The sequence below is a fragment of the Sinohyriopsis cumingii genome, chromosome 3, assembly GCF_028554795.1.
Source record: "Sinohyriopsis cumingii isolate HCF-2022 chromosome 3, ASM2855479v2, whole genome shotgun sequence".
NCBI lineage: Eukaryota > Metazoa > Mollusca > Bivalvia > Unionida > Unionidae > Sinohyriopsis > Sinohyriopsis cumingii.
The window spans coordinates 63,757,474-63,784,881 of NC_142963.1; the positions used below are offsets into that span (position 1 = coordinate 63,757,474).

Here is a 27,408-nt window from a genome sequence, read left to right on the forward strand (position 1 = left end):
AACAGATATCTTGAAGACAACCACCATTCACGCATGACATGGTGTTAGGTGCAAAATAAACAAGATTGAATTATGAGAAATTATGAGAAAGCTAAGATAAATATTCATGCACAAAAAGAATAGATTTGAAAAAAATCTGACTTTAGTCCTTGCAGTTTCCACTTCAGGTGATGTGTTGCTTCTAACAATAATTTTTCATTTTATGAGAAAGCTAAAAGAAATACTCATTTACCACAAGAATGGATCATACATGTACAGGAGAAGGGTGTGTTGACGAGATGCTGCTGCAGTGGATTAAAGAGTTTTATCTCAAGTACACAGTTTTATATTTTTGAAATAAAATTTCAGTTGGAGTGCATTTTGCGACATGTGATTTTCGAATGATTTGAAAGGTGTCCCTCAACTTATGATTCAAGAAAACGATGTGTCTCAGAACATACAGTGCACAAAAAAAATAATTTCAAAATTAATATACGGTATCTTTACAAACCGGGGCCCTGAGTGGCCAAGTGGTCTAAAGTGCTTACCATTCTGGATCACTGCCATCTCATCTCTGTCTGCGTGGGTTCGAGTCCAAGGCTCGGTTAGAGTGGGTACGTGGGAAAGCCTGCCAGTAGCTTCTCGTGGGTCGGTTGTTCTTCCCTGGATTTTCCAGGGTTCTTCCTCCACCAGATTTACTGGCCACCATGTATAGCCTATCTTGTGCTGAAAAATGGTGTTAAACCCTAGAACAACAACAACAAATCTTTACAAATATGGTGTCCCAACGTATATGGTAAATACGATAATACTGTATATGTGAATTAGGTATTTTTTTCACTGTATGGTATTTATACATTTAATTTTGTCCTATAATAATTTTAAATATAATTCCAAGCTTCAGTAATAACATTTTTAATAGAAAACAAAAGTATAATACCAAGCTTCAGGCTGTTTTCTTTCGATCCATACTGTTGTACATATGATAGATTAGGTCACGAGTAACATTAAAACAATGATGTCAGCACCTCATTTTAATACATGTACTTGTCAGTTATAATTTCTGTCTATAGGTACATCAAGTTTAAAGTGATTTAAAATGATGAAAATATATCATCACGTGCTAAAAAATGATTACATTTTGGTCGCACTTGAGGCCATCCTGATGTTAAGAGCTTCATTCATTTTTAACTAAGATCTCACAGTTGCATGGTTGCCAGTTCTACACCCATTTTGCAATTCAGTAATGAACATCTATCTGTAATAAGGCATTGACTAATGTCAGGTCATTTTTATCAATAAAGTATGTCATCATCAGTTCAAAACATCAGTTAAATATGATGATTTGTGACTGTGGTGTCGCATCATGTGCAGCATGCTTTTTGCGATCCCAAAACACATAATAACAGAAGAAGAAAAAATGAAAATAATAATCTTAAATACATGCATGTATATGTAATCCAGTTAAAATCCTGAGATGTCCAAGACAAATACATTTCACAAAAAGTACTAATCCAGATAGAATAAACAATGTTCACTCACATGATGTGTATTCCCTACAAAAAGTATTTCATGAGTTTATGCTGTTTGAGATCTGATCGTTTCTTTTTGGGATTTTCTTAGTAGAGTCATTGATATTTCTCAGCTACATAATTTTCAAGGGCTCAGTGTCCTTTCTCAAATGCAAATATGTCTTTGGAAACAGCATGTGGTATTTCTGGCGGATCCTCTTGGTCACTGTCAGTAGATCCTACTTCCTGTTGATTGGGATCTAAGTGTTTTCTTTTGGCTTCTTGGAAGAACTGGATGATGTCAGCATCAATCTGACACTTAACAGTGGGTCTGTCCTTATCAATTTTGATGCAGTACTGAACATTGTTAAACGAGTTAAAATGTCCCCATAGCACATCTTCAGTCTTTTAAGATCGTGGATCCCTCTGAATCACAATTCTATTCACAGATTATGCTTTCCTTTTCTAGACATCTCCATTGAGAGATTCAATGGCTTTAGTACTGGTAATGTTGACCTCACTTTTCAGTCTAACTGATATCACCAGAAAGTGATGCTTAATTGTTTGAATGGATTTGTTTGTAGATACATTATGCAAATGAGCATCTGTCTTTTCTGGGCTGCACTGCAGCAGATTTCAGAAAGCATTGGCAGGTATGAAAGACACACCACCACTAATCCTTTCTGTAATCTGTGGTCATCCAGGTGTCTGTAAACAATCATCGACAATAAGCTGGTATTCTGTATAATATGCAAGCTGTGTTTACAGTGATTAAGTCACTGATCTGTTGGGCTTACTTTGGTGCTAAAGGTAAATTTTACAGTCCTGTGTATTTCAGCCAGATTCTGTAGTTGACACGGACCAATGACAATTGTGGCTTATTAGAAACATGTTTAAATTTGGGTGTGTAATAGGAATAGGAATGTGTTAGGAATACAGTATCTTACATTACCTAAATTAAATATGTGGCTAATCTGAGTTAAACTAGGACTGGAAAAATATGTTTTCATAATGTCCAGATGAGGTATAATAGTTTTGTTGTAAAGTTGATAAATGTTGAAAATTATTTTAAAGTTTCTTATTAAAAAATTATATTTTTTTATAATTTTCATTATGGGGTCTATTACTATAGTGTTATATCCAGAACTGCATTATAGCAAAGCACATTCAGATGTGGGAGAGCTGTGTACATTTACATTTATTTGGAAGGCTTTATCTTCCTAAAGTTGTTTTTTATTCTTTATTGTTACATTTTTAGAACTTAACTTTTATTTGGCATCATATTGCCAGTTCTGTGCAAAAGTGCCATTAAATCCTTCACATAATTAATGTTTATTTGGAAGGGCAGGACTTACCTTTAGAAAGGTTTCACTTTTTCACCACTGCATTTTTGGAACTTCTAATTTTCAGTTTTGGGCCGTGATTGTGCTAATATGTTGTTAAGTCTTATATATACATGCATCCATACATTCATTCATTCATGCATGCATACATAAATATATACATACATACACAGACAGACACACACACACACACACACACACACACACACACACACACACATACATACATAAGTGATATGGTGCTCTTTGAAGTGCCATTATTTTGCAGTTATTCTGGTATATCACAGTACAAAACATATAGAATCAATCCAACCATCCATTCATCCATCCTGTCTGCGTGAGTTCAAGTCTTGGATTCGGCCAATGTTGGTATGTGAGAAAGCTTGCCAGTAGCTTCTTGTGGGTCAGTGGTTCTTTCCGGGGTTTTCCCGGGTTCTTCCTCCACCATTGATACTGGACACCATGTATAGTATAGCCAATTGTGTGCTGAAAAATGGCGTTAAACTCCACAACAACAACAACAACATCATCCATCCATCCATCAGTGATATGGTGCTATTATTTGAGGTGCCATTATTTTGTACTTATTCTAATATATCATGGTACAAAACAATGTATAGAATAGAATTTTATGTTTTTTTTGATTGCTTGGATCCCAGATTATATTTTGTTTAAATATGTTTTTAACATTTTTTTTAATACTGACATTTCACTATCAATCATCTTTGTAGCTTAGGTCAGATAGCAGATGAAGGAGGCAAGACTGCAGTTTCCCATTATCTCTCTTTACAGGATACCACTGGTTACTCTTGGAGCTCACCTGATAGCCTTCGTAATTTATGATTTTGATTGTCCAGGTAAGTGTTCTTTGTCTCATAATGCTCAGGTAAGCTTTTGCTCATCATTTGCTTTATGAGAAAAATGTGTTTAAGCCAAGCCATGAAAGTTAGAATTTGTGTTCAGTACAAATAGGTTGCAATTTGTAAGTTGTGGATCAGAATGGAGCACTATATACCTCATTTAACCATGACTTATTGTATGTTTTTGTGGATCAGAATAGATCACCATTTAAATTCATTGTTGGTGACAAGACAATATTCCAGGGAAGTGAATTAGTTATCTGTCTATATTTCAGATGATAACAGCAACAAAGTGGGCATACTGTTTGAGGCTTTGGTGTGGAGGTTGCTAATACAAGGCTGTATGCAACCATTGGCAGCCATACTGGTGGGATGTATTGGTTGTCCATTGGCAGCCCTTGGTGTCAGCATCTGTAAGTACTGGACAGACCTTCTTGGGCAAACTGTTTTCAGATGTTCACCCAAAGACAAAGAGATATTCTTAGTTGTTTGCATTTGATTCTGCCCTAAACAGAATTTAGGACAGAAGTCATCTTTATAGTAATGATTCTGTTTGTTATACAGTCTTTGTTCTGCTCCACTCACACCTTTGTTGTAATGATGAGAAATTTTAATGAGAAAATTGTTCTGGTGTCAAGACTTTGTGTAGTCCAATTTTCTAACATTGACTGTGAATAGGAGAAATTTGTATGGAGTCTTTTAAAGTTAAAACTTTTAACTTTTATCTAACAAACATGTTGAAGCAACATTTTTATACCCCAGCCATATCAGTGGAGCAAGCCTACATAAACCTTTGTATATGCTGAACATATCCAATGGTAACGATATTTTGACTGATTGCAAAATATTCCTGTTAGACATTCATAGCTAGGAATTTAAATCTTATTATTTTTCTTATATTTATTTTTACAGATGTAAATTGAAATAATTTCAAACCACTTGTCTGACAAAACATGCAGGGATGCCATGAATTTCTAGTTTACTATGAACTTTGGAACTCACTTCTCCCAAGTGAACCATATTTGTGAAACAATGCTTTCCAATATTTCTTGTGTCCCTTGCTATCATTGATAACATTTGCGAATTAGTAGGATAAACCACCTATGTTAGATGCTTTAATTATGTCATTACGACTCTCTGGTCATGAACTAAGTCACAGAACGAAACAAAAGCAACAAGATTTTTAATTTAATTGTCAGAGTTCCTGTTGAAAATGTGAGAGGAACTTAGAGTATTATGAAGTGAATCCAAAATAATCCTGAAAAAGTTCTATTGAAGTTCCAAAAGAATGAAAAGTTAAGTATAAATTTCAGATCCGGAAATGTACTGGTCTGCCAAAAATCATGATGTTGTCAAAATGGTATTGTTCAGAACTCATTTGAGTAATTCACAATAGATACAAAAATATAATATAGGCCAATAAACACTTCCTATTACCACTAAACAATCCAAACAAATGTTTTTTCTCTCAAATAATATCAAAGTACAACATAAATTGTGCCTGCAGACTTGATCGTACAGTAAAACCTGTTATGAGAGACCGCCCCTTCTGCCAACCAAAAGCGGTCTCTCAAGACAGGTGGTCTCTCATAAGAGGTGTGTGAAAATGGACTGGTTTTCAGGATCAATAGTTAGCATTGTTGAAAAATAAATAATACCCATACTCAATGTACATGTATCATATCCTTTATTCATAAATCTTGTTAAATACTGCATGCATATAATAAAATTTATATTTCAACATCACATTAATATATACAAAAAATGAACAGTTAAATATGATGTATATATCTTATTCTGTACACTTATTCACTTGTTTTTTAAGAAATCCATTATACTTCTTTGTTGACATGTTTTACTCAGCTGTTTGGTCTGAACATGTATCTCCATTTCTGAGCAAAGAAGCAAAATTCTGGGATCACCATGTTTTAAAGCATATTCTTTAATCTCTTTTAAATGTTCTGTGACTGTAGAATGTGAAATAACATGAGGCAGAATTTCACCAACAGATGACTCATTGTCACTATCACTGTCTGCAGTTGGAGAAGTACCAGATTTACCTCTCTGAAGAATATCCTTCTCCCAGTCAGGCCCTAGGAATACATTAGACGTTTCTAGACTGTGATCCATATTGGCATATTCTTCCAATGTCATGCCATTGAGGAGAGGTTCCATTGATGGATGCACATCTTGTTCGCTCTCTTCACTCTCTGGCATTATGGCTTCAACACTTACAGAAAAGCCACACTTGGCAAAACACCTTTCAATGGTGTATGAAGACAGAGCATCCCACACAGACTTGATCCATAAAATGGCATCTAGAACAGTGACAGTCTTAGATATTTCAGTTGCTGTAGAGCACTCATCCATTTTGGAAAGAATGTGTCGCAGCAGTTTCTTCCGATAATGAATTTTGACAGTCTGAATTATCCCTGCATCACAAGGCTGTAGTTTAGATGTTGTATTTGGGGGCAGAAAGACCAGTTTTACATTGCTAAACTGACAATCTGGGTGTGCACTGCAGTTGTCTACAATAATTAAAATGTTCCGATTTTTCCTTTTCATTTTATTGTTGACAGTTACAAGCCATTTACTAAAGATGTCTGATGTCATCCAAGCCTTTCTGTTGGATTCATAGGCAACACCCACAGATCGTAAATTAAATGACCTAAAACATCTTGGGTTGCGCGATTTGCCTATAAATAATGGGTCCAGTTTTTCTCCAGTTGCACTACATGCTAACAATAGTGTCAACCTCTCCTTTGCTTTTTTCCCTCCTTTGCGAACATCATCTTTCACCACTAGGGACCTGTCAGGAAGTCCTCTGTAAAAGAGTCCTGTTTCATCAGCATTAAAAATATCACATAGGTTATACCCTTCTGTGATGGTCGGTAGTCTTTTTTTCCAGTCATCAACTGTCTGTAAATTCACATCAGCTGATTCTCCACTGAGCACACTTGCTGTGATATTGTATCTATTTTTGAAACTCTCCAGCCATCCGTTTGATGCAGCAAAGTCATCATAATTCAGTTCTGCTGAGACAATTATTGCCTTTTCCTGAATCAACTTTCCACTTACTGGTATGTTTTTACTCCTTGCAACACAAAACCACTCCCATACTCGCTCGTTCAGATCTCCGTAAATTGTCCGTCGTGCCGTGGCATATTTCCTCTGTGCTTGTGCACCTTTCTGCCATTCGTTTCTAATGGACTCCTTGTCTTTGATAACATTTTGAACTTGCGTTTTACCGACGCTTAGGCTGACTGCTATTTTGCGAGCGGTCTCCCCTTTTTCATTTCTTTCAATGACATCAATCCTTTCTTCCAGTGTTAAAATTTTTCTTTTTTTCAGCGGAGGTTCTGCCATTGTTATTAGTGTTGACGTTATAAAGACTATCGGTTTTGATCAGGTTTTGGGGAAATGTGGAATAAATATATATATTATGTACCAATGAATGAAACCAAAAGACATAATTAACTCATCAAGAAAGAATACATTTATTCTGAGACGAAGTTTAAATCAACAGCGTTATAGCTAGATAAACAAAGGTTGCGACCATCTGCACCCAGGTAAACAGACGGTGGCTTTGTGAAACACAAACAAAAGAAATAAAAAATAATTTAAAAAAAATCCGGAAATGATGCACGCTTACTAGTATTAAAGACAATGAGCTCATTCACCCTCCAGGCATTATGGATTAACTGGAAGGACAAACGATGTACTCAAACCTACACTGAAGCCCTTTCAAACGATTTCTCACTGGGACATAAGGACTACCGGCGTTTTGTGAGTTTTCATAAAGATAAAGAAGAAATACAAACCTCTAAATTGACTGCGTATATCCATCATTACTCCCTTTGATGTTACTCTTACTGGCTATTCACATGACTTTGGCACTACAATGGCGGTTTTTGACATGTACTTTAGTCTGGTTTACTGCAGTTTACGAATGACACCGTACGCTGGAGTTGTAAATTTCACAAAACTGGTACTGTAGCAAGACAAATTCTTTTTAAATAGAGCAATCTTTACTATTTTGGAGCAATCTTTACTATTTATGCAGTCTTTGTTACAAAGGATTAAATGATGGTTAGAGGTGTTTATCTCGAAATATGGTTGTTCAACTGTAGTGTTATTTAATGTGCACTTTGTTTGCATACTACATTTATCCCGATCTCTAGTGTTTACAAAGGATTAAGTTAAGGTCAGTGGTGTCAATGTGTTTATTTTTTTTGGCGATGCGGTCGTTCATAGCAGTGTCAAAATGCATATTTTGCCAAGAAATTGCGGTCGCTGGTCGCGTTCAGCAGGTGGTCGTTCATAACAGAGCGTTTATATAGTAAAATCGATCCGTGCATTACGATTGTGGTCGGAAATGACAGGTGGTCGCTCATAGCAGAGGTCGCTCATGACAGGTTTTACTGTACAACAGGGAACACAAGAAATAAGAATGACTCCAAAGTAAGAATGAAATATGATTCTCAGTTCTCTCCTTATATACACTTTCAAAGTGTCTATTACATCTATATGTCTATATGTATACTCAATCTAATATTTTAAAATAAATATTCGTGTGACCTAAATTATCCAATAGGAATTAACTTAATTCTTCTAAGATATCACCAGACTGACCCATCCAACAAAGGCCAGATGTCAAACATATTTACTAATAATTCTATTGTTAGTAATCATCAAGACGTATGTAGCATCTATTTATAGATCTTATTCAATTTTATGCTCTTTAATACCCTGAAATAGACCAGGAGTTACAATGTAGATATGCATAGTTATGCAAACAACATGATAGTGTGTATAACATTGTTCTACATTGTTACAGTGGTAACCATGAACAAGCCTCAATTTTACTGACATTTTGGGTGTTAGCAATCTGCATGCATGTACATACATGTGTGTGTGTATGCACTCATGTAGTTTCACCTGTTTTGAATATAAATGGCATGCATAGTTGGGGCATGCAATAGGTAACAAGGTCATGCAAAAACAGTGCAGCATTACCAGAGTTAATATATATGGATATTAGCTCAGAGGTAGTGAGTAGAATTGTATTTATCAACAACAAACTTTTTATGCAAATCAGTTGAGTGTGTTGAGTTTTTTTGCATGAACTGCTTGAAGAAACTGTACAAGGATGTACACCTGAGACAGACATGGACTTTTTATAGGAGTGCAGTTTATAAAAGAAATTTTAATCATTTTTTTAATGATTTTGCATATATTACTTTTATCTGTTATTTTATTAACATTTTACAGAATGTTAACATCATTAAGTTTTATATTTTATCTTGTTTTACTTAAATATACATTTATTTGGAAAGCTTTAACTTCCTAAAATTTTTGCAATTCAGTTTTACATCTTTGGAACTGAGCCTTTCGCTCATTTTACATAACCACTTTTGTACTAAGGTGCCATAAAGCAATACAATCACATTCACACATTCATACAAATTAAATTGACATGCAATACTCACATATTTTTGTATCAGTAAAGTTCGAGTTGCTTCCCTTTAAGGTCTGACATGTGTAATGTGTATCTATAGCAAGGCGACAGAGTAAACTAAAGTTTGCACTCATAAACCTACAGAGCTTTAATCAGTAAATAGGTTTGCACAAATGTCACATCTTTATATACACATCTTTATTGAATAGCATATTGCAATGACGGAGTACAACTCCATATTATATGTACAGCACATAGCAGTCACATTGTCACCGAATATTGACAACAAAGTCAACTGAAAAACCAAGTTTTTTAATATATCACTGCAGATTTTGAAGAATAATTCGCAGATTAGTCAAAGGCAAAAACTTTGCTGTTTGTGTATGGTGTTTGATTTTTTGGGAAATTTAGCTTACCATACACCCAGGTGATGATAGCACCATTAATGTATATTAATCAGGTGGAAACAATTAATCAGTCATTGAACTTATGTCATCACACCCAGTTACCATTCATTCCTCAACAGTTGTTAAAATTCATGCTTTTGCACTGAGTAAGTATATCATTTTCACATGAAATTAGGACCACTCCAGTGGCATAAGTGGTTAGAGTGTCTGCCTCAGATGCTGAGTCATACTAGAGACTTATAAAAATGGTACTAGCAGCTGCCTCGCTTGGTGCTCAGCATTAACAGGTTAGTGCTAGGACTGGTCGGTCTGGTGTCAGGATAACACGACTGGGATGGACATGATGCTGCATGTCTGCAGCATGATGCCCCAGTACTATTCTGTTCCTCTAGGAAAGCATGATATAATCTAATTATACTTTTCATGTAAGTGAATCCCAATCAGGTGTTAGAGGGAGTAATGGCTGTCCTTTTATTACCAATTAGTCCACAGAACTGGGAACTTAAAAGTTTAATGAAACAAAACTTTTTGATAGAACCCTTTTGATTTTTTTTTCTAGTTAGTGCAGTGAGACGAAGTGTTCGAGGACTTTGGGACACCTTCATGTTCTATGCAGTAATAAAGCCACGTGGTCGGGTACCAATGAGTGATGGATTTGTTGCCAGAAGGGTAGCTGGACCAGGTCTTGCATCCAACTATTTTCTTCAGGTAAAGGAACATTTACCTTAGTATATGAATATTTTGCTACTCTCCCCAAAAGGACCAGGTCTTGGATCCAACTCTTTTTTTAGTTAAAGGAAGATTTACCCTGGTATATGACTATTTTGTTACTTTCCCCAAAAGGACCAGGTCTTGGATCCAACTCTTTTTTTTCAGTTAAAGGAACATTTACCCTGGTAAATGATTATTTTGTTACTCTCCCCAAAAGGACCAGGTCTTGGATCCAACTCTTTTTTTCAGTTAAAAGAACATTTACCCTGGTATATGACTATTTTGTTATTCTCCCCAAAAGGACTAGGTCTTGGATCCAACTCTTTTTTTTCAGTTAAAGGAAGATTTACTCTGGTATATGACTATTTTGTTACTCTCCCCAAAAGAACCAGGTCTTGGATCCAACTCTTTTTTTCAGTTAAAAGAATATTTACCTTAGTATATGAATATTTTGTTACTCTACCCCAAAAGGACCAGGTCTTGGATCCAACTCTTTTCTTCAGTTAAAGGAACATTTACCCTGGTGAATGACTATTTTGTTACTCTCCCCAAAAGGACCAGGTCTTGGATCCAACTCTTTTTTTCAGTTAAAAGAACATTTACCTTAGTATATGAATATTTTGTTACTCTACCCCAAAAGGACCAGGTCTTGGATCCAACTCTTTTCTTCAGTTAAAGGAACATTTACCCTGGTAAATGACTATTTTGTTACTCTCCCCAAAAGGACCAGGTCTTGGATCCAACTCTTTTTTTCAGTTAAAGGAACATTTACCCTGGTATATGAATATTTTGTTACTCTCCCCAAAAGGACCAGGTCTTGGATCCAACTCTTTTTTCAGTTAAAGGAAGATTTACCCTGGTATATGACTATTTTGTTACTCTCCCCAAAAGTACCAACTCTTGGATCCAACTTTTTTTTTCAGTTAAAGGAACATTTACCCTGGTAAATGACTATTTTGTTACTCTCCCCAAAAGGACCAGGTCTTGGATCCAACTCTTTTTTCAGTTAAAGGAACATTTACCCTGGTATATGACTATTTTGTTACTCTCCCCAAAAGGACCAGGTCTTGGATCCAACTCTTCTTTTCAGTTAAAGGAACATTTACCCTGGTAAATGACTATTTTGTTACTGTACCCCAAAAGGACCAGGTCTTGGATCCAACTCTTTTCTTCAGTTAAAGGAACATTTACCCTGGTATATGAATATTTTGTTACTCTACCCCAAAAGATTATGTATCATAAATTGTTTTAATTTATTAGTGTAACTACAGCCATCAAAATTAGATGTCACACTCTGCAATGTCACATATCAACATCGTTTACAAAGCAAAGTCTTTGCTGTTATTTCATAAAAAAGAATCAAATTTAAAATTAAAGTGAAGAAATGTCTTTTAAAATACAAATAGATCATGATACACTGTGTTGATTTTATTTTTTGGGAGAAACAGTAGATTAATAGAGATTTTGACTTGTAATCCAAAGGTTGTAGGTTAGATACCTGTCCAGGCCAGCCTGGGTCCACTGCCTCTGTATGCCATGACAAAGGCACTTTCCTCTCATTTCCTTGGCAATACATAGCCAATGTGTTAAACGTACCATTAAAACCAACCAACCAACTTGTCTTGTGTGATAAATTTAATATTTCATTAACACATGTAATATCCTCTGTTGATTGGTAATAGAGCTTTGTTAGAGTATGGATGAGCCAGAGGAGATGGGATCAAATGTAAAACACTATTACGACATGACCAAGTTCATAGTCAGCTTATGTGTTTATAGAAAATTGAGATGTGTTATCAAGGCAGTTGGTGATTATGTAATTATGTGATTCCATGTTTGGGTATTTTGCAGTTAACTTTTCATTAGATTTCAGTCCTTAGTGAAACATGAGTCAACAAAACCTCCAATACATCTATTATATTACTTCAACAATACTAACTGTATAGTGCCATAATGCGGCAAGGTACCTTATAAAACATGGTCATGGTCATGGATTGGTTCTGTAGTGAGCAGTTTAATTTTGAATTTCCTTTGCTCTTTTTTATTTTACTTAATTTTAACATATACCTGATTATAACCTATTTTAATTTGATTTCAAATAAAACCTATCTGACAGGACTTAAAATTTAACCTCCTGCCTGTCTAAAATAGGTAAGGTGATGAGAAATTTGGGAGAAGTTTTAGGTCAGATTTTGTATTATTGGAACAAGCTTGTCAGCAGTTGGTGTTTTACTAGCTCTGCAAGTAAAATAGCATTTAAATAAACAAAATAAAAGTATTTAAATAAACAAAATAAATAGCGTTTATATAAACAAAATAAATAGTATTTAAATAAACAAAATAAAACAGTATTTAAATAAACAAAATAAATAGTATTTAAATAAACAAAATAAACAGTATTTAAGTACTCAGTATGCTTATCATACATTATACAAATATTATAATTTTCTATTTTGAATTTTAAAAATATCTTTTCTGTCACATGGTTAATAGCATCAGCTGTAGGTAACTGTTCCCTAAAATAGGTGTCTAATATTCACTGATGACTAATTATCCCATCTCATTATTTTCTTAGATGAAATTATGGATAAATTCATTGATTTCTGTCATTGATTTTAGTCTAAAAAACTTTGTTGAACAATACAATGTTATGTTTGGGGGATGAAAATACTTACGATTTCACTTTCTTCCCCAAGATTTACATTTGTATAGGTAGTAGTAAAACTAACTCTGTATATTTGAGGGCAACAAAAGCTACTAAATTAGCACTGAAGTTTTTTTTCAATGTATGTTGCTATTATTGTACACCTTTAAGTATAAGTTTTGTCATTAAATACCATGCAAGATTCACTATGGGCAGACTAATAATGGGTTCATTTGGGGTGAGAAGTCTATGTACTAATTCACGACAAGTTAAAGTCAGCTTCACTTTTTGATTGAAGGAAAATTTCATTGACAAGGGCAACTACTTCCTCTTAATTAACCCGCATGCGTGGCTACTGACCCTATCCTAATGTAATTTTGGATACCCAGTATAAATCATCCATGTGAATAATTTACTCGAGTACACCACTCCTTCATTAATCATATAACCTGTGGATGTGCTTATAATATTATTGGATCTTTGGTGTCATTTAGTATCAAATAAGGATAAAGGTATTTTTTTTACAAATTTTAGAAATCTTTAAACAGTCGGTTTCATAACTTATGCAAGCAGCAACATTGGAAGAAATTGGGCATCCTGCTGGTCAAGGTCTTTGTTGTCGTTACTCTTGCATTTGGCTTTTGTGCAGAAAATAATAGTGTCAATAATCTCAGCTGCACATGGGCATCATGTTATTGCTTTGTTTATGGCACAGACAAGAATATCTTGTCTTATCAATAACTTTTTTATTATATTAGCAAAAAGGATCAATCTCACATACTACAAGGACATTCCATTTCATTGGAAAATATGATTGTTTTTATTTATATATTTTGTTTTTGTTTCACACAGATAATATGTTTATTATATGCTCATTTATTTCTGCATTAACTTTACATTGTCAGAATCGTTCAGTATTACCCAATACTGAACTCGTGTGCAAATAGGCCTGATACAGTATATAACAGATGCAAGAAAAGGTCCTTACAAATAACATACAAGTGACAAGTCATATGCTGTCTTCTTCAGCTGGTGATAAGAATGGCAAAAAATATACTTACAGTTTTACATCCTGAATTTCCTCAAAATGTACTTTCTTAGTTCTGCAAATCCGAATTTCATGAGTCGTGTCAAAGGTTATCAATCTTGATTACACATTTCAAAATTTTTACTGTAATTTCGATGATAAGTGCAATTACATCCTCCTTTCTGCACCCAAAATGAAATAAGCAATAAATTCCATAGCATCTTTTTGATAATTGCAATTGAAAGACTTCATATTTTTCACACATTATGATTTCAAACATTCAGTGACAGAAACAGAAACACATTTGCAGATGTCAACACGTTTCTCCCTCACTTCTTCATTCCCATGTATTTTTTCATGCGGAATTGTCACATATAAATCCAGCCCATAATCATGAAATTTCATAGAATCGAAAAAAATACCAAAATCTTCATTCCAGATCAAATGGAAAATTTGTTGCAATGTGCATTCATTCACAATATGACTCCAAATTTCAATTTTAACTAGACATGCCATTTTTTTTCGAAAGTTATGTTGAGCGCGCAACTAAGTTCATATTTATCTGGGTGGAGTTCTTTGTGCAGTAATGATGTTGTTGTTGTGTAATGATGAATATGCGCTTGTGTATTTAGTTAGGAATGCGGCATACATTGAGTTACTTTGTTTTGTGTTGTGTTTTTTGTTAATAGAATTAAGCATTAGGTGGAATAATTTTTTTAGCATATAATAATAAGGTTTCTGCATTTGTATGGCAAAATATGAACTCATTTTGTCGGATGGATATACTGCACTCCCAAGATCGTGCAGTATTTCCATTAGAAAAACTTGTTCATATTTTCCCATACAAATGCAGTAACCTATAATTATTTAATAATTGTACCTTCAGTTGTCTTTTATATGCAAACCAATAGATGACCCACTTTCTGAAAGATCATGGACTACTTTACCTAAATTTAGATGCTATTGAATTGTACTAATATCAAAGTAACATCTGGTTGTAAGGCCAGCTTAATTTCTTGTTAAAATCACACCCTATAGAGAACTAAGTTTACTATGGTTATTGTAAAATGTCAGCACATAAGCATCTGTTTATACATCCTGTGCAATTTTACATTCTTTGCACTAAATCCAGCTATAGATAATCACTACAATTTACAGCAATGAATAAAAATTGCAAAAATTAGGCAAGTTCATGTACCAGGAGTTACCAAAAAATATAGATATACATAACAGTTATCCCTTCAATATTTTAGACCCTATTTCATCTACATTGATGAAAATTGGTATATGGATACAACTCATTTAATGAATTAGCCATTCCAAAACATGGTCATTACTACCAAATTTTCATGCTTAGGTGATTTTTATATTTTGAGCTATTTGTTAATTACATTTTCATAATCTTGGACTCTGTTTTACATTCATGAAAATGTGTATGTAGATGCAGCTCAAGAAATGTAACTCGTCCATGCCAAATCTATGTCAGCATAACCCAAACGTCACACTTGTATGACCTGTTTTTTTTCTTCCATTGTTTGTTCATTATGCTCTCAATATCTTGGACCCTGTTTCACCTACACTTATGGAACTTAGTATGTGAATACATCTTGAAACAAGTAACTCAGCCATGCCAATACTCTGTTTATTTGCTCAAATTTTCATACCTGAGTGACTTTTTGTTTTTATTATGCATTGTTTATACTTGAAATATCTTGAACACTATGTCACCTAAACTCATAAAAATACATATGCCAATGCATCTTAATGAAAGTAACTCAGTCGTACTAAAACTTGGCAATTCTGGCCCAATTTTAACACTTTACCATTTTTTAGTTTTACTGGTCATCAACCAGAAGAGCTTATGTTATGGTCTGTTGTCCATCATCCATTATCTGTCCTCTGACATTCAACCATCAGTTTGCACAAGTTTGGTAATGTTGGTCCACCTTAACTATATGCAGGATTGCCTTGAAACTTACCACACATATTCATCCCATTGTCTATATGGTTTAAAATGAAAATGGTCTGCTTGTATGTCCAGTATGGCTACCCAAGTGGCGATCTTGTAAATCTTGTTATTGTTACTCCTTCTATATGGATGGTCTTATCAGCATGTAAATACTTCCATGATATATAGTTGGTCCTGAGTAAAAAGGGTGTTGATCTGAAGTCCAGTATGGCTACTATGGCAGCCATCTTGACAATATTTGTATCACTTCTCTTGAATGGATGGTCATATCAGCATGGGATTTTCACCAGTAGACTTCTTACAATGTCTAGCTGATCCTAAGTATGATTGGTACTGATTAAACATCTAATATGATTACCACAGCAGTCATTTGTTTTTAGATGTTGTTATTGCTACTCCTGAATAACAGCATGGTCTTTTCATTGGAAGGCTTCTTATATGTCTAGCTGGAGCATGCATAAGTCAGCAAATCGCCTCGTTCTTGGAGATGTCGTTAGCATTATTTCCTCTTTTCTTCTGCAGCTTTTATTTGATCTCCATGAAGCTTGCTACATACTATAGCTGTCATCTAAAGATTCATGTAATGACCATTCCTTGTGTTCTCAAATTTCTGTAAGAGATATTATAAACTAAAAAGTTGAATGCAGTATATTATTTTTACATGTTTAGGCCCTTTCTAACAGTAATAAGAAAAGAATGAAGACAACATGCTTTGTAAAATTTAAAAAATAATTTATTTCCCTAGAAAAAGCAAGGTAAAAATTAGAAAAAGAACTTTAGGTTTTACGAATAAATTCCAAAAATAATCCAAGAATTAAAAAATAGAAGTCCTAGTACATGTAATAAAAAGTCCTAATGAAACTGAGTTTGAATCCTGATAAATTCCAAAATGGAGGGTGATGACATATGTGGTGGACAGCATCATACTGATGTGTCAACAGTTCTTTGTTGAATCACAGAAAATAATATTCCAATGTTTGAATTCTTTGTAAATTTAAGAAAACAAAATAATTAGCCCAAAAAACTGGTCACAACATAAAACACATGAACATCTCCATTGTTAAGGCAAGTAATGACTATTCTTTCTCAAAACATCAATAATAAATCTAGCTGTGATGCAAAACAGATGCCTGGATGTGGGTCAACCCACTGGAAAAACCAGAGTTTGTGACAATTGCTGCATGTTATTTGTCATGTACTCCAAGTATGGCCTTGATTTCACTTTATGAATCGTAATCTTAGAAAGAATATAAAAAAATGTTTAAAAATATTTGTTTACTTCAGCTCTCACTGGTTCTGAATCAAGGTCAGGAACTAGATCAGCATTAGATACAAAGTTTCTATTATTAGTTATTTGTGAAAAACAGTCAGGTCAAACAGAACTGAGCTGAATTTCTGGACAATGTCAAATCCAGTAAATAAAGTTACATTACAATACCATGTAATGGAATTTGAAAAAATTAAAACTAACAAACAAACAAGTAAATTAAATCAAATATAAATTAAATCAAATATACATAACATTATACTTTACATATTAAACATCAGTTCCTCAGCCACATGGTTTGTGTTGCAGTATGTTATTAATTGATGTCTTTGCAACAAAATATGCAAAGCCTTGACCTGAATAAAAAGCAGCAACAATTACCTTTTATTTTCATCCTCCAAAACTTGGTGAGGGGGGAGAGATAGTATAGTCATCTAAGGCACTCACCTTTAACCATCACTGACATCTCACATCTGTCTGCATGGTTCAGGTCTTGGTTCAGTCAATGTGGACATGTGGGAAAGTTGGCCAGATGCTTCCCTTGGTTCTTTCAAGTGTTTTCCCTGGTTCTTCCTCTACCAGATATGCTTTCCACCACATATAACATATCTTGTACTGAAAATAATGTTAAACCCACAAAACAAGAACAAACTTATTATGTGACCCAGTCTGATAAAATTTATGTTTTTGAGTAAAAGGGAAACTTATTTTTATAAATGACTAGTTTGATAGAAAGCAAGTTAATCATGGAAGGATAACACTAATGCCAAAGCAATACCAAATCTGGAATTGAAAACAACACATTTTCTGGTACATTTAAGAATTAGGTATATAAGTGTTCTCATTATTTTATCACAACTTTGAATGCTTTGATATCAAATTTCATTAATATGTTGCTGTCACATTAATTTGTGGAAAAAATGTCTGGCAAGAGTCATTTAAATTTTACATTTTCAGCTTAGTACATATTGTGCTGATCAGAAGAAGATATACACGTTTACTGGTCCTTTTACATCATATTAAAAGAGTTATGCACTATTTTGACTGTAAATTCATCTCCATCATTGTGGTACAGGTGGGATGCTGAAGAGGCAGATGTATATTGTGCAAATTGCTAACCATTTCATTAGAATAGGCTTGAGGGATTTTCATGTTTTGAATTATTTATTGAGGTGCCTACTGCATGTCAGTGAAAGGACCTCAACCTTACCAAAATAGGTCAATGTGGCTTAATATTCATACCTGAATGAGCTTTGTATTTTCCTGGATACCTATTTGCATGTTGCTGGCTACTCCAACGGTGTTTCTATAGGTGAGGGGATTCATGTTTATAACTAAACACTGTGTTGTACATGATTTTGTATATTGAAAACATTTTTTAAACAAACATGCATTATGTTCAATTTTTGTTCCCAGATTAACCCAGAACAAACACTTGCAGCTGTGGAGGCTCGCATGGAATTGGATGAGCTAGAGGTGTTTAGAGTCAATACTGTAAAGCTGATAGAGCAACCAGTTCAGGAGTACAAGTAAGAACATATTTGGATTCTATCTGATAGAATAAGATACAGTTTACTCTTGTTATTCCATTGTCTGTGTATATGACAGTTGCTTGAGTACAAGGCATTGATGAGCAATTTACTTTTGTTAATCCAGAGTCTGTGTACCTGACAGTTGTTTCAGTACATGTTCTTGACAGACAGTTTACTCTTGTTATTCTGTTTGTGTGTCTGATAGTTGCTTCAGTATACATTCTTGACAGACAATTTACTCTTGTTAATCCAGAGTCTGTGTATCTGACATTTGCTCAGTACACAGTCATAACATGCAATTTACTGTTGTTAATCCAGAGTCTGTGTACCTGACAGTTCCTTCAATACTTGTTCTTGACATGCAATTTACTCTTGTTAATCCAGAGTCTGTGTCTCTGACAATTGTATGAGTACAAGACATTGAAAGGCAATATATTCCTGTTGATCCAGAGTCTGTGTATCTGACAGTTGCTTGAATACAAGGCCTTAAAGAGCAATATTTTCTCATGTTAATCCAGAGTCTGTGTATCTGACGATGGTTGCTAGATGAGAAGGCCTTGAAGGGCAATATACTCATGTTAATCCAGAGTCTGTGTATCTGACAGGCCATGATGGGAATTTTTTTTCACTTAAAGCAGTTCTGAATTGAACCCATTATTTTTTTTAATTAGGTAATATCATATACATATAGTGTTAATTAATGTTCTACTTTGGATTTAAATGATGTTTTTAACGACACAATTTGTCACTTTATATTATACAGTACTTCTGGACTTGAGTATTCTGATTTCTGACCCATGTGACTAAAACAATTAAAATTGGCTAATGCTGTTTTAAAAGTATCTAGTCAGGTTACTGTTTTATTCTGTTCATCAAATATTCATAAATTCTGTCCACTTAACCAAACTTTTTGTCCCCACAGTGGCCAGACTGCTTATTTTGTGTTTTCTTGTAATTGATGTTGACATACTTTCATCAGGGTGGTACTGGGCTTTAAAAATAATTATTTATTGAATTGGAAAGGAAACCTTAATCTGTAATAAATGCTTCAGTTTCCACATTTACAAACTAAATCATGTTCATTGCAATGGTTGCAATAGTAAACATTGACTTTAATAGCTGCTGTAATGTAACTGTTGCTATATTTTGTGTTCAAAACTCTCATCCTTTTTCATGTGAATACGTTCTCCCATAAATGAGAGAATTATCAATAAGGCATGGTCTTAGCTCACATTCATAGACACACACCGTGGGCTTACCTTACATGTGCAGGTACAGAACAGTCATCATTTTTTTTCAAGGACGCCATGTTGATGGTTGTGTCATACTTAATATGACCAGAGAAAAATTGTTGCGAGGCTAAGACAGCGATGCAGATTTCTCTTCAACAATATTCTGTCTAGCGTTATAATTCACCCATCTATCTTCTCATCATATGCTAATGACTCCTGCCTCTTTTTAGAAATTAGTTCTGGAAAGGACCTCTTTGGTTACCATGTTGTATCTCACCCTTTATGGGTTAGGGTACACACTTCTTATTTTTAAGGTACAGTTGGTTACAGGCAAGTCTGTTCGCATTAAATAATGATGCAACATAACCTCTACCTCAGCTTGTATTTGCCTCAGATGCAGGAGGTCATGGGTTTGAACCCCAGCCGAGTCACACCAAAGACATAAAAATAGTACTAACAGCTGCCTCGCTATATGCTCAGCATTAAGAGGTTAGTGTTAGGACTGGTCGGCTTGGTGTCAGGATAATGTGACTGGGTGGGACATTATGTTACATCTTTGCGGCATGATGTCCCAGTGCTAGACATCACTCTCGGACACATTTTATTTCAGAGAACACTGTCTGGACAGTCTGGGTGAAAGTGGGGCCACAGGAAGGGCTCTTTGGACACATCCTTGTCATAGTCACAGGAAGGGTCCTTTGGACACATCCTTGTCATAGTCACAGGAAGGGCTCTTTGGACACATCCTTGCCATAGTCACAGGAAGGGTTCTTTGGACACATCCTTGTCATAGTCACAGGAAGGGCTCTTTGGACACATCCTTGGCATAGTCACAGGAAGGGCTTTTTGGACACATCCTTGGAATAGTCACAGGAAGGGCCCTTTGGACACATCCTTGGCATAGGCACAAGAAGGGTCCTTTGGACATACGTTTAGCATAACCATGAGAATCACTTTTGGATGCACCCCAAGACTGCCTCATATATTCTGAGTTCACACATAAGAATAATTTTACTTTCTGTACATTATTGACTAATGAAGTCTTGAATCTGGCTGATTATATATATATATATATATATATATATATATATATATATATATATATATATATATATATATATATATATATATATATATATATATATATATATATATATATATATATATATATATATGTAGTCCACTGAAAGATGTATAGTTCTTCAGTTTAGAAGAACACTCCCAGGTCCCAGGAATGTATGGGACAAGTGTTTTCAGTTACAGGTAAGACCCCTGCTGTAACAGCAAATGAACATTGGAGGAGTTGATAGCCTCCCACCAAAAGGGAGGAAATGTCAGACTCTACTTACATTCACATTAGTATGTTGCTGCCTTCTGCAAGGAAGAATGTGTACTGCTTGCCTCACTCCCTGAGTAGCGTGTCATTCAGCCCATGTGGGAGGAAATGCACAAAACTCAACACTTCCTGGTTAGCATAATGTACCATACTGAATGAGACATGCAGCACTGTACCATGGTGAACAATGATGGTGAACTAGGCATAGACATATCTGTGTTGCCTGTTTGGTCATTGACTGCTTTGATATCCTTACATAATCATCATCCATGAAAAAGATGACTGTTTTGCTCATGGAAATGTGAGGTGCACACATGTGGACATTGTCTTATTGACTTATTCAGATTGAACAGATAAAGTTTTCTGAAACAATAAAGTAAATGCTACTCAATAGCAATGGGTAAGTATTGCATAATTAAAATTAATTCCCCTTTCCCCCAAAACTACATTTCTTTGGGCATTTTCAAGAAACATTAAGCATTTATCCGTTGTAGGATTGTTGGTAGTCTGCATTACATTACTTTGATGTCGGTCAGAGAATTAAACTTTACAAATAATACAATTTGTTATTCCTCCTGTAGTTATTCGATTATCAATTTTACACTATTAATTAGTTTGATTATTTTATAGAAACTTGGAAATCTATGAAGAAAATAAAATTATGTTGCTGAGAAAAATACAGTTCAAAATGGTTCAGAAGCTAGATGTCATAACTTTGTTTTTATGAACTTATCATGCAGACAGCATTATTTGCAGTGCTTTACTCACAATTTGAGACCATCTTAGTAATCGTTCATTTAAAAGTATTGTTTTTGTTGTATTTCGTCATTAATTGTTTCAAAACTTGTTGAAAGGCTCTGCATGACCTGACCTTCTTCATAAGTATTTATGGTCAACAATACTTTTTACAGAATCGAAGAAGAAATGGGTTTTTATACTTTATCGCAGAGAATACAGATTTGTTCGTAATAATTTGTTCTAGCAATTGTTTAACAGCTTAATTGATTTGGGTATTAGAATGACAAGGGTTCATTCATATATCCTGGAATCAGAAATATTAGGAATTAATTAGCATGAATCCATTAGCATGCAATTTGTCTGGCTTGTACTAGACAGTGAGATAAAAGAAAGAGGATGGGATTCTTGACGCTTTGATTGACCATTGTGTAACAGTACATGTACCATATAGCCTATTGTCATTGTTAAACTTAACAGGTGGTCCTTATGTGCATGTTGTTGCTATGATAAGTTTTACTGTGTAGTATTTCACTCTTTTTGTGTCCAATTCTTTTTATGTCCAAAAAGACTCTCTCTCTCTCTCTCTCTCTCTCTCTCTCTCTCTCTCTCTCTCTCTCTCTCTCTCTCTCTCTCTCTCTCTCTCTCTCTCTATGTACACTCACACACAGTATACATTGCTGTAGTGAACTCCTTGTTCAGGCAATTCATATGAACCCTTATCTTAATCGTTTGTCCTACCAGTTCATGTCAATAAAGCAAACATTATTTTTGTTTTCAGAATCAGTTTTTTTATATATTTTCAATACCTCAACATTAAATTAGTCTACTTCTTTCCATAAAAAAAACTGCCACCTAAATCTTTCAACCGTAAATACCGCAAATAGCATGCTGCTTCTATTTCTAAAAATAATCGGAGCAGTAATGCATGCCTTGCTGAACCAGTTCAGATTATCCACCTTTACAGTGCTGTAGTATACTTATTTAAGTGATTTTTATTATTTCAGTGAGAGTTTTTCATTTTACATTTTTAAGCCAGATATTTTGGTGGTGATAATTATTTCAAGGTGCACAATTGAGCCAGAAATAACATCACAGCTTGCATCCATTGCTGTCCAGATTTACCCAAACAGGCTGATGTCAAAATATGTTGACATTATCCATGGAATAAATACAGTTACCATGTATACATGCTTATAAGATGAGTCCAACTGCAAACTGCACTGACCCAGATTTGCCTTAGCATAATGATTTGGTATATCTGGGTCTGTGCAGTTTGTTACGAGTAATCAGTATAACAAACAACATAAATCCTGATCTGTACGCTTATTATGCTATGGCAGATCAGGATCTATGTTGTTTGCAGTTGGACTTGTCTTATAAGTGAGTATTTATGGCAATACACATAATATATTGCTTAGTTAATTTTCGAATGTTTAGATTTATTTAGTTGTCCATGATGCGTACATGAAATAGAGAAATGGTTCATGATTAAGTCACCTTCTGGGTATCCATTCGAGCATGCCTGGACTCAGCACATGCTTAAATGTTCCATCGTTATACGCTTTGACTCGATTGTTTTGAGTCAGATCAATTGCGATTTTCTACGATTTCCAAATCTGCTAAATACTGTGTAGACTGTTCAGAACATGGTTATTTTAATGAACAAGGAAACTGTAGCAAACCATGCTATAGTCAGAATCATTGACTGACTTAATGTATATAATGGTGGAAAAGTGAATATTTGTTGCACAAATAAAAAATAAGTAAATACATGACCCAAGCATCTTTTATCATTCTCAGCCTCCAATGGCATGACCTGTTTGAATTCTTAATACTTGAGTTACCATTCCCCTCAATAGTTTAGTTTGGTCAGTGGACTCTACATATTTCTTCAATGTAAATGACTTTGAAAATGAATGCAGCTGTTAATTTGCTGAACTTTTCTTTTTTTACATGTTCTGTCAGTATCCATCATTTATGTGCACTTGATTGGTGCTTAAGCTAATTAAAATAAATCAGACATTTCTGTGAAATTGGTCAGTACATGCTATTCAGTAAACTTGAGGTGCAGTCACTTTTGTCAGTTGAAAATCAAACCAAATATTTTTGATGTGCTCTCTGCATAATATAGGGAACTTTAGTGTGCTAAATATAAATTATAAGGGTCATTGGCACAAGGGTGCAACCGACAATAAACATTGAATTTTGAACTTTTATTCAGTCCTATATATTCAGTATGGTGTTGTTGTTGTTGTAGGGTTTAATGCCATTTTTCAGCACAAGATAGGCTGTATATGGTGGCCAGTATAATTGGAGGAAACACCCAGGAAAACCCCAAAAAGAACCACTGATCTATAAGAAGTTACTGGCACGTTTTCTCATATACCCATATTGACCAAGCCTGAGACTCGAACCCATGCAGAAGGTTGTTGTTCTTGTGGGGTTTAATGCCATTTTTCAGCACACGATAGGCTATTCATGGCGGCCAGTATTAATGGTGGAGGAAGAACCCAGGAAAACCCCAGAAAGAACCACCAACCCATGAGAAGCTACTGGCAAGCTTTCTCACATACCCACATTGGCCGAATCCTAGACTTCAACCCATGCAGACAGAGGTGAGATGGCAGTGATCCATAACGGAGAGCGCTTTAGACCACTCGGCCACTCGTGGCCCCCCACGCAGAAGGAGGTGGCCACTTTAAACATCATTTATACAGAACCCACTTGCACAAACTTCTCAAAAAGTTTCAGTTTTGTTAGAATGGCAACTAACTGCAATAATCAGATTTCAAGAAGGGATAAATGTGTTAATTTAGCAGAAACACAGTCTACAAACTACTTTCCATACCAATCATGTGGACATCATGTGCAAAAAAATTAACACCAGATGTACTCACTTATAAGTCAAGTACAACTGCAAGCAGCAAAGATCCTGATTTGTTATAGTGTAATAGCATAATGTGCCTTCAGATCAAGGTTTATGTTGTTTTGTTCTTCTGTTCACTCTTAACAAACAGCACAAACCCAGATCTTCCAGCACATTATGAATTGGCAGATCTGGGTCTGTGCAGTTCGCAGTTATACTTGACTTATAAGTGAGTATATATGGTATATGAAGTATTCTTTGTATTCAATTTTATCAATTGTGATTAAATTGCACATGAGAACATTCTGATAAGAAAGAAACCACCTTAACTTGCTTCAATACCACATGCTGTTAAATGGTCATTAATCAGGAGAACCTGTTACAGGAATAAACATTTGTTCAAGATGTCAAATAAATCAAATTAGCTTTGCTTTTAATCTTGATATGTATGCTGATTGAGAAATGTTACATAATTAATATTATAAATAGAAAGCAGTTTTCGTCACAGACTAAATGGCATTTATGCTCAAAATAAGAACAATAAAATATAACGAAATTCCTGCATAGTCCCCTCCAGATGAAACATTATTCAATGATTTGAACATGCATGCAGGTTTGACCATAACATATATTTATGTTTATTTATTCAAGCCTATACAAATATTGGGCTTGATTAACACGATTCTCCTATAATAAGCCCACCCACCCCTCTTTCTAACTGCAAACTGCACAGACACAGATCTGCTAGTGCATTTTGTGCCAGCAGATTTAAGTATGTGCAGTTTTTTATGAGTACTCATAAGAACAAACTAATAGATCCTGATCTGCAGGCACATTATGCTTTGACATATCAGGGACATGGTTGTTTGCAGTTTGACTCAACTTATAAGTGAGTATATATACTACAATATATACTCACTAATGACTGTTATGAGTCAGATACAAATACAAAGTGCATATATCAAGATCTGCTGTTGCATAATGCATTGGCAGATCTGGGTCTGCACAGTTTATTAGGTGTAATCACAATATATAACAATATGCACCCTAATTTGCTAGCACATTATGTGAGGCAGATCATGGTCCGTATTGTTTGCAATTTGACTCAAGTAATGTGAGTATATACAGTACACCAACTGTAGAAAAAATGTATAAGGTTAACTTGCCAGGCTTATCAAGAGGGAATTATTTTATTACCTCAATCAAATGTCAAAATATTTAAATTAAATAATCTTACATTAATACTTCACATTTTTGAGAAGTCTATGACATTTGTCATGATTCAGCTTTGTCACTGACACTTTTCTTTCATCATCAACAAAATGGTTTTTGCTATGAACCAAGTATAAAACACGTTTGCAAAGCGTTTACAATGGTATTTATTTAATTTGCAAAAATGAATTTTGGGTGCAGTTGTTTTGTTGTGCTAATTGTTCTCTGACAGTTATTGTTTTTTTTTATGACAAATTACTGCATTCTTCTCTTTGTACTTTAATCTTTCAAGGTTTGGGGTACTTTTGTTACAGATAATTGTGTTCAGTAACATGAATATCAATCCATGTAATACTGATTATTTAACTTCATTTAGTCCATAATTGGTTGGCTTTAATAATGATAATAATAATAATAATGATAATAATAGTCATGGCTTTATAGGGGCTGACACGGTTCATTTTGTAGAACATTTTAGCCCTGTGTTATTTATATGAATGCGTATGTATACATTAAACACCTCTCTGTCTATCTCATACATTTTCTCTGGCTAAATTGAAAGTATATTTCCTAGCATAAAAAAGACACATCATGGGTTTGTTTTTGTTGCTGTTTTGAACATAACCAAAATAAAATACTACTCATTACATATGTTAGTGACAACAATATGTTAAGTATAAATGAGACTGTGATGAAATTATTTACATTATTATTTATACAGTATAGTTTAGAAGCAGCAACTAATGTGTTGGTGTTCATACTAATGAGGGTCACTACCAGTACTTAACATGAAGTTTAACTTAAATGAATTTATTGTCATACTTTCCCTTATTGCTCTTAGAACTGTATTCCAAATTAATGAGCCTGAATAGTGAAATCTTTTTTGAATAGTTCATTGTTTTGGAACAAGAAAATGTTTGGCAGAAAAGACCTTCAGTTAGGTATGTTGTCTTGCTCTGTCAAAAAACAACTTCTGTAGATACATTGTATATGAGTTTCACTTTTGTCATGACAATTCTTTCAATAACTTGTATTATTTTCATTTGATTTGTTTCTTACTGAATATCCTTGATTTTTTCAGTGATAAACTTACTTGCTTTTTGTTTTGTAGAATAACTTGTGCTTGTTTTGTATCAGACTTGTTTTCCCTGAAAACATTGCAGTAATTTATATATGATTGAGTTTAGTTTTTTTTGTATGTTTCAGTAAGAAATAAACTATGTATAATAACCACAGCAAAGAAGGACCACTCTAGTGGCCTAGTTGTTAGAGTGTCTGCCACTGATGCAGAAGTTTGCAGGTTCGAACCCTCGCCA

The 27,408-nt window shown here is 34.5% G+C and overlaps 1 protein-coding gene across 2 annotated transcripts in view; it reads left to right on the forward strand.

The window, feature by feature from the left end:
- The window catches only part of LOC149802990 (uncharacterized), a 316,457-nt gene that overhangs the window by 103,452 nt on the left and 185,597 nt on the right, over positions 1 to 27,408 (forward strand). For both annotated transcript variants that reach the window (XM_089952526.1, XM_089952525.1), the window contains exons 22-25: positions 3,626 to 3,690; positions 3,969 to 4,106; positions 10,118 to 10,266; positions 18,593 to 18,705. In XM_089952526.1, coding sequence (XP_089808652.1) covers positions 3,626 to 3,690; positions 3,969 to 4,106; positions 10,118 to 10,266; positions 18,593 to 18,705 — 465 coding nt within the window. The remainder of the gene's footprint in view (positions 1 to 3,625; positions 3,691 to 3,968; positions 4,107 to 10,117; positions 10,267 to 18,592; positions 18,706 to 27,408) is intronic.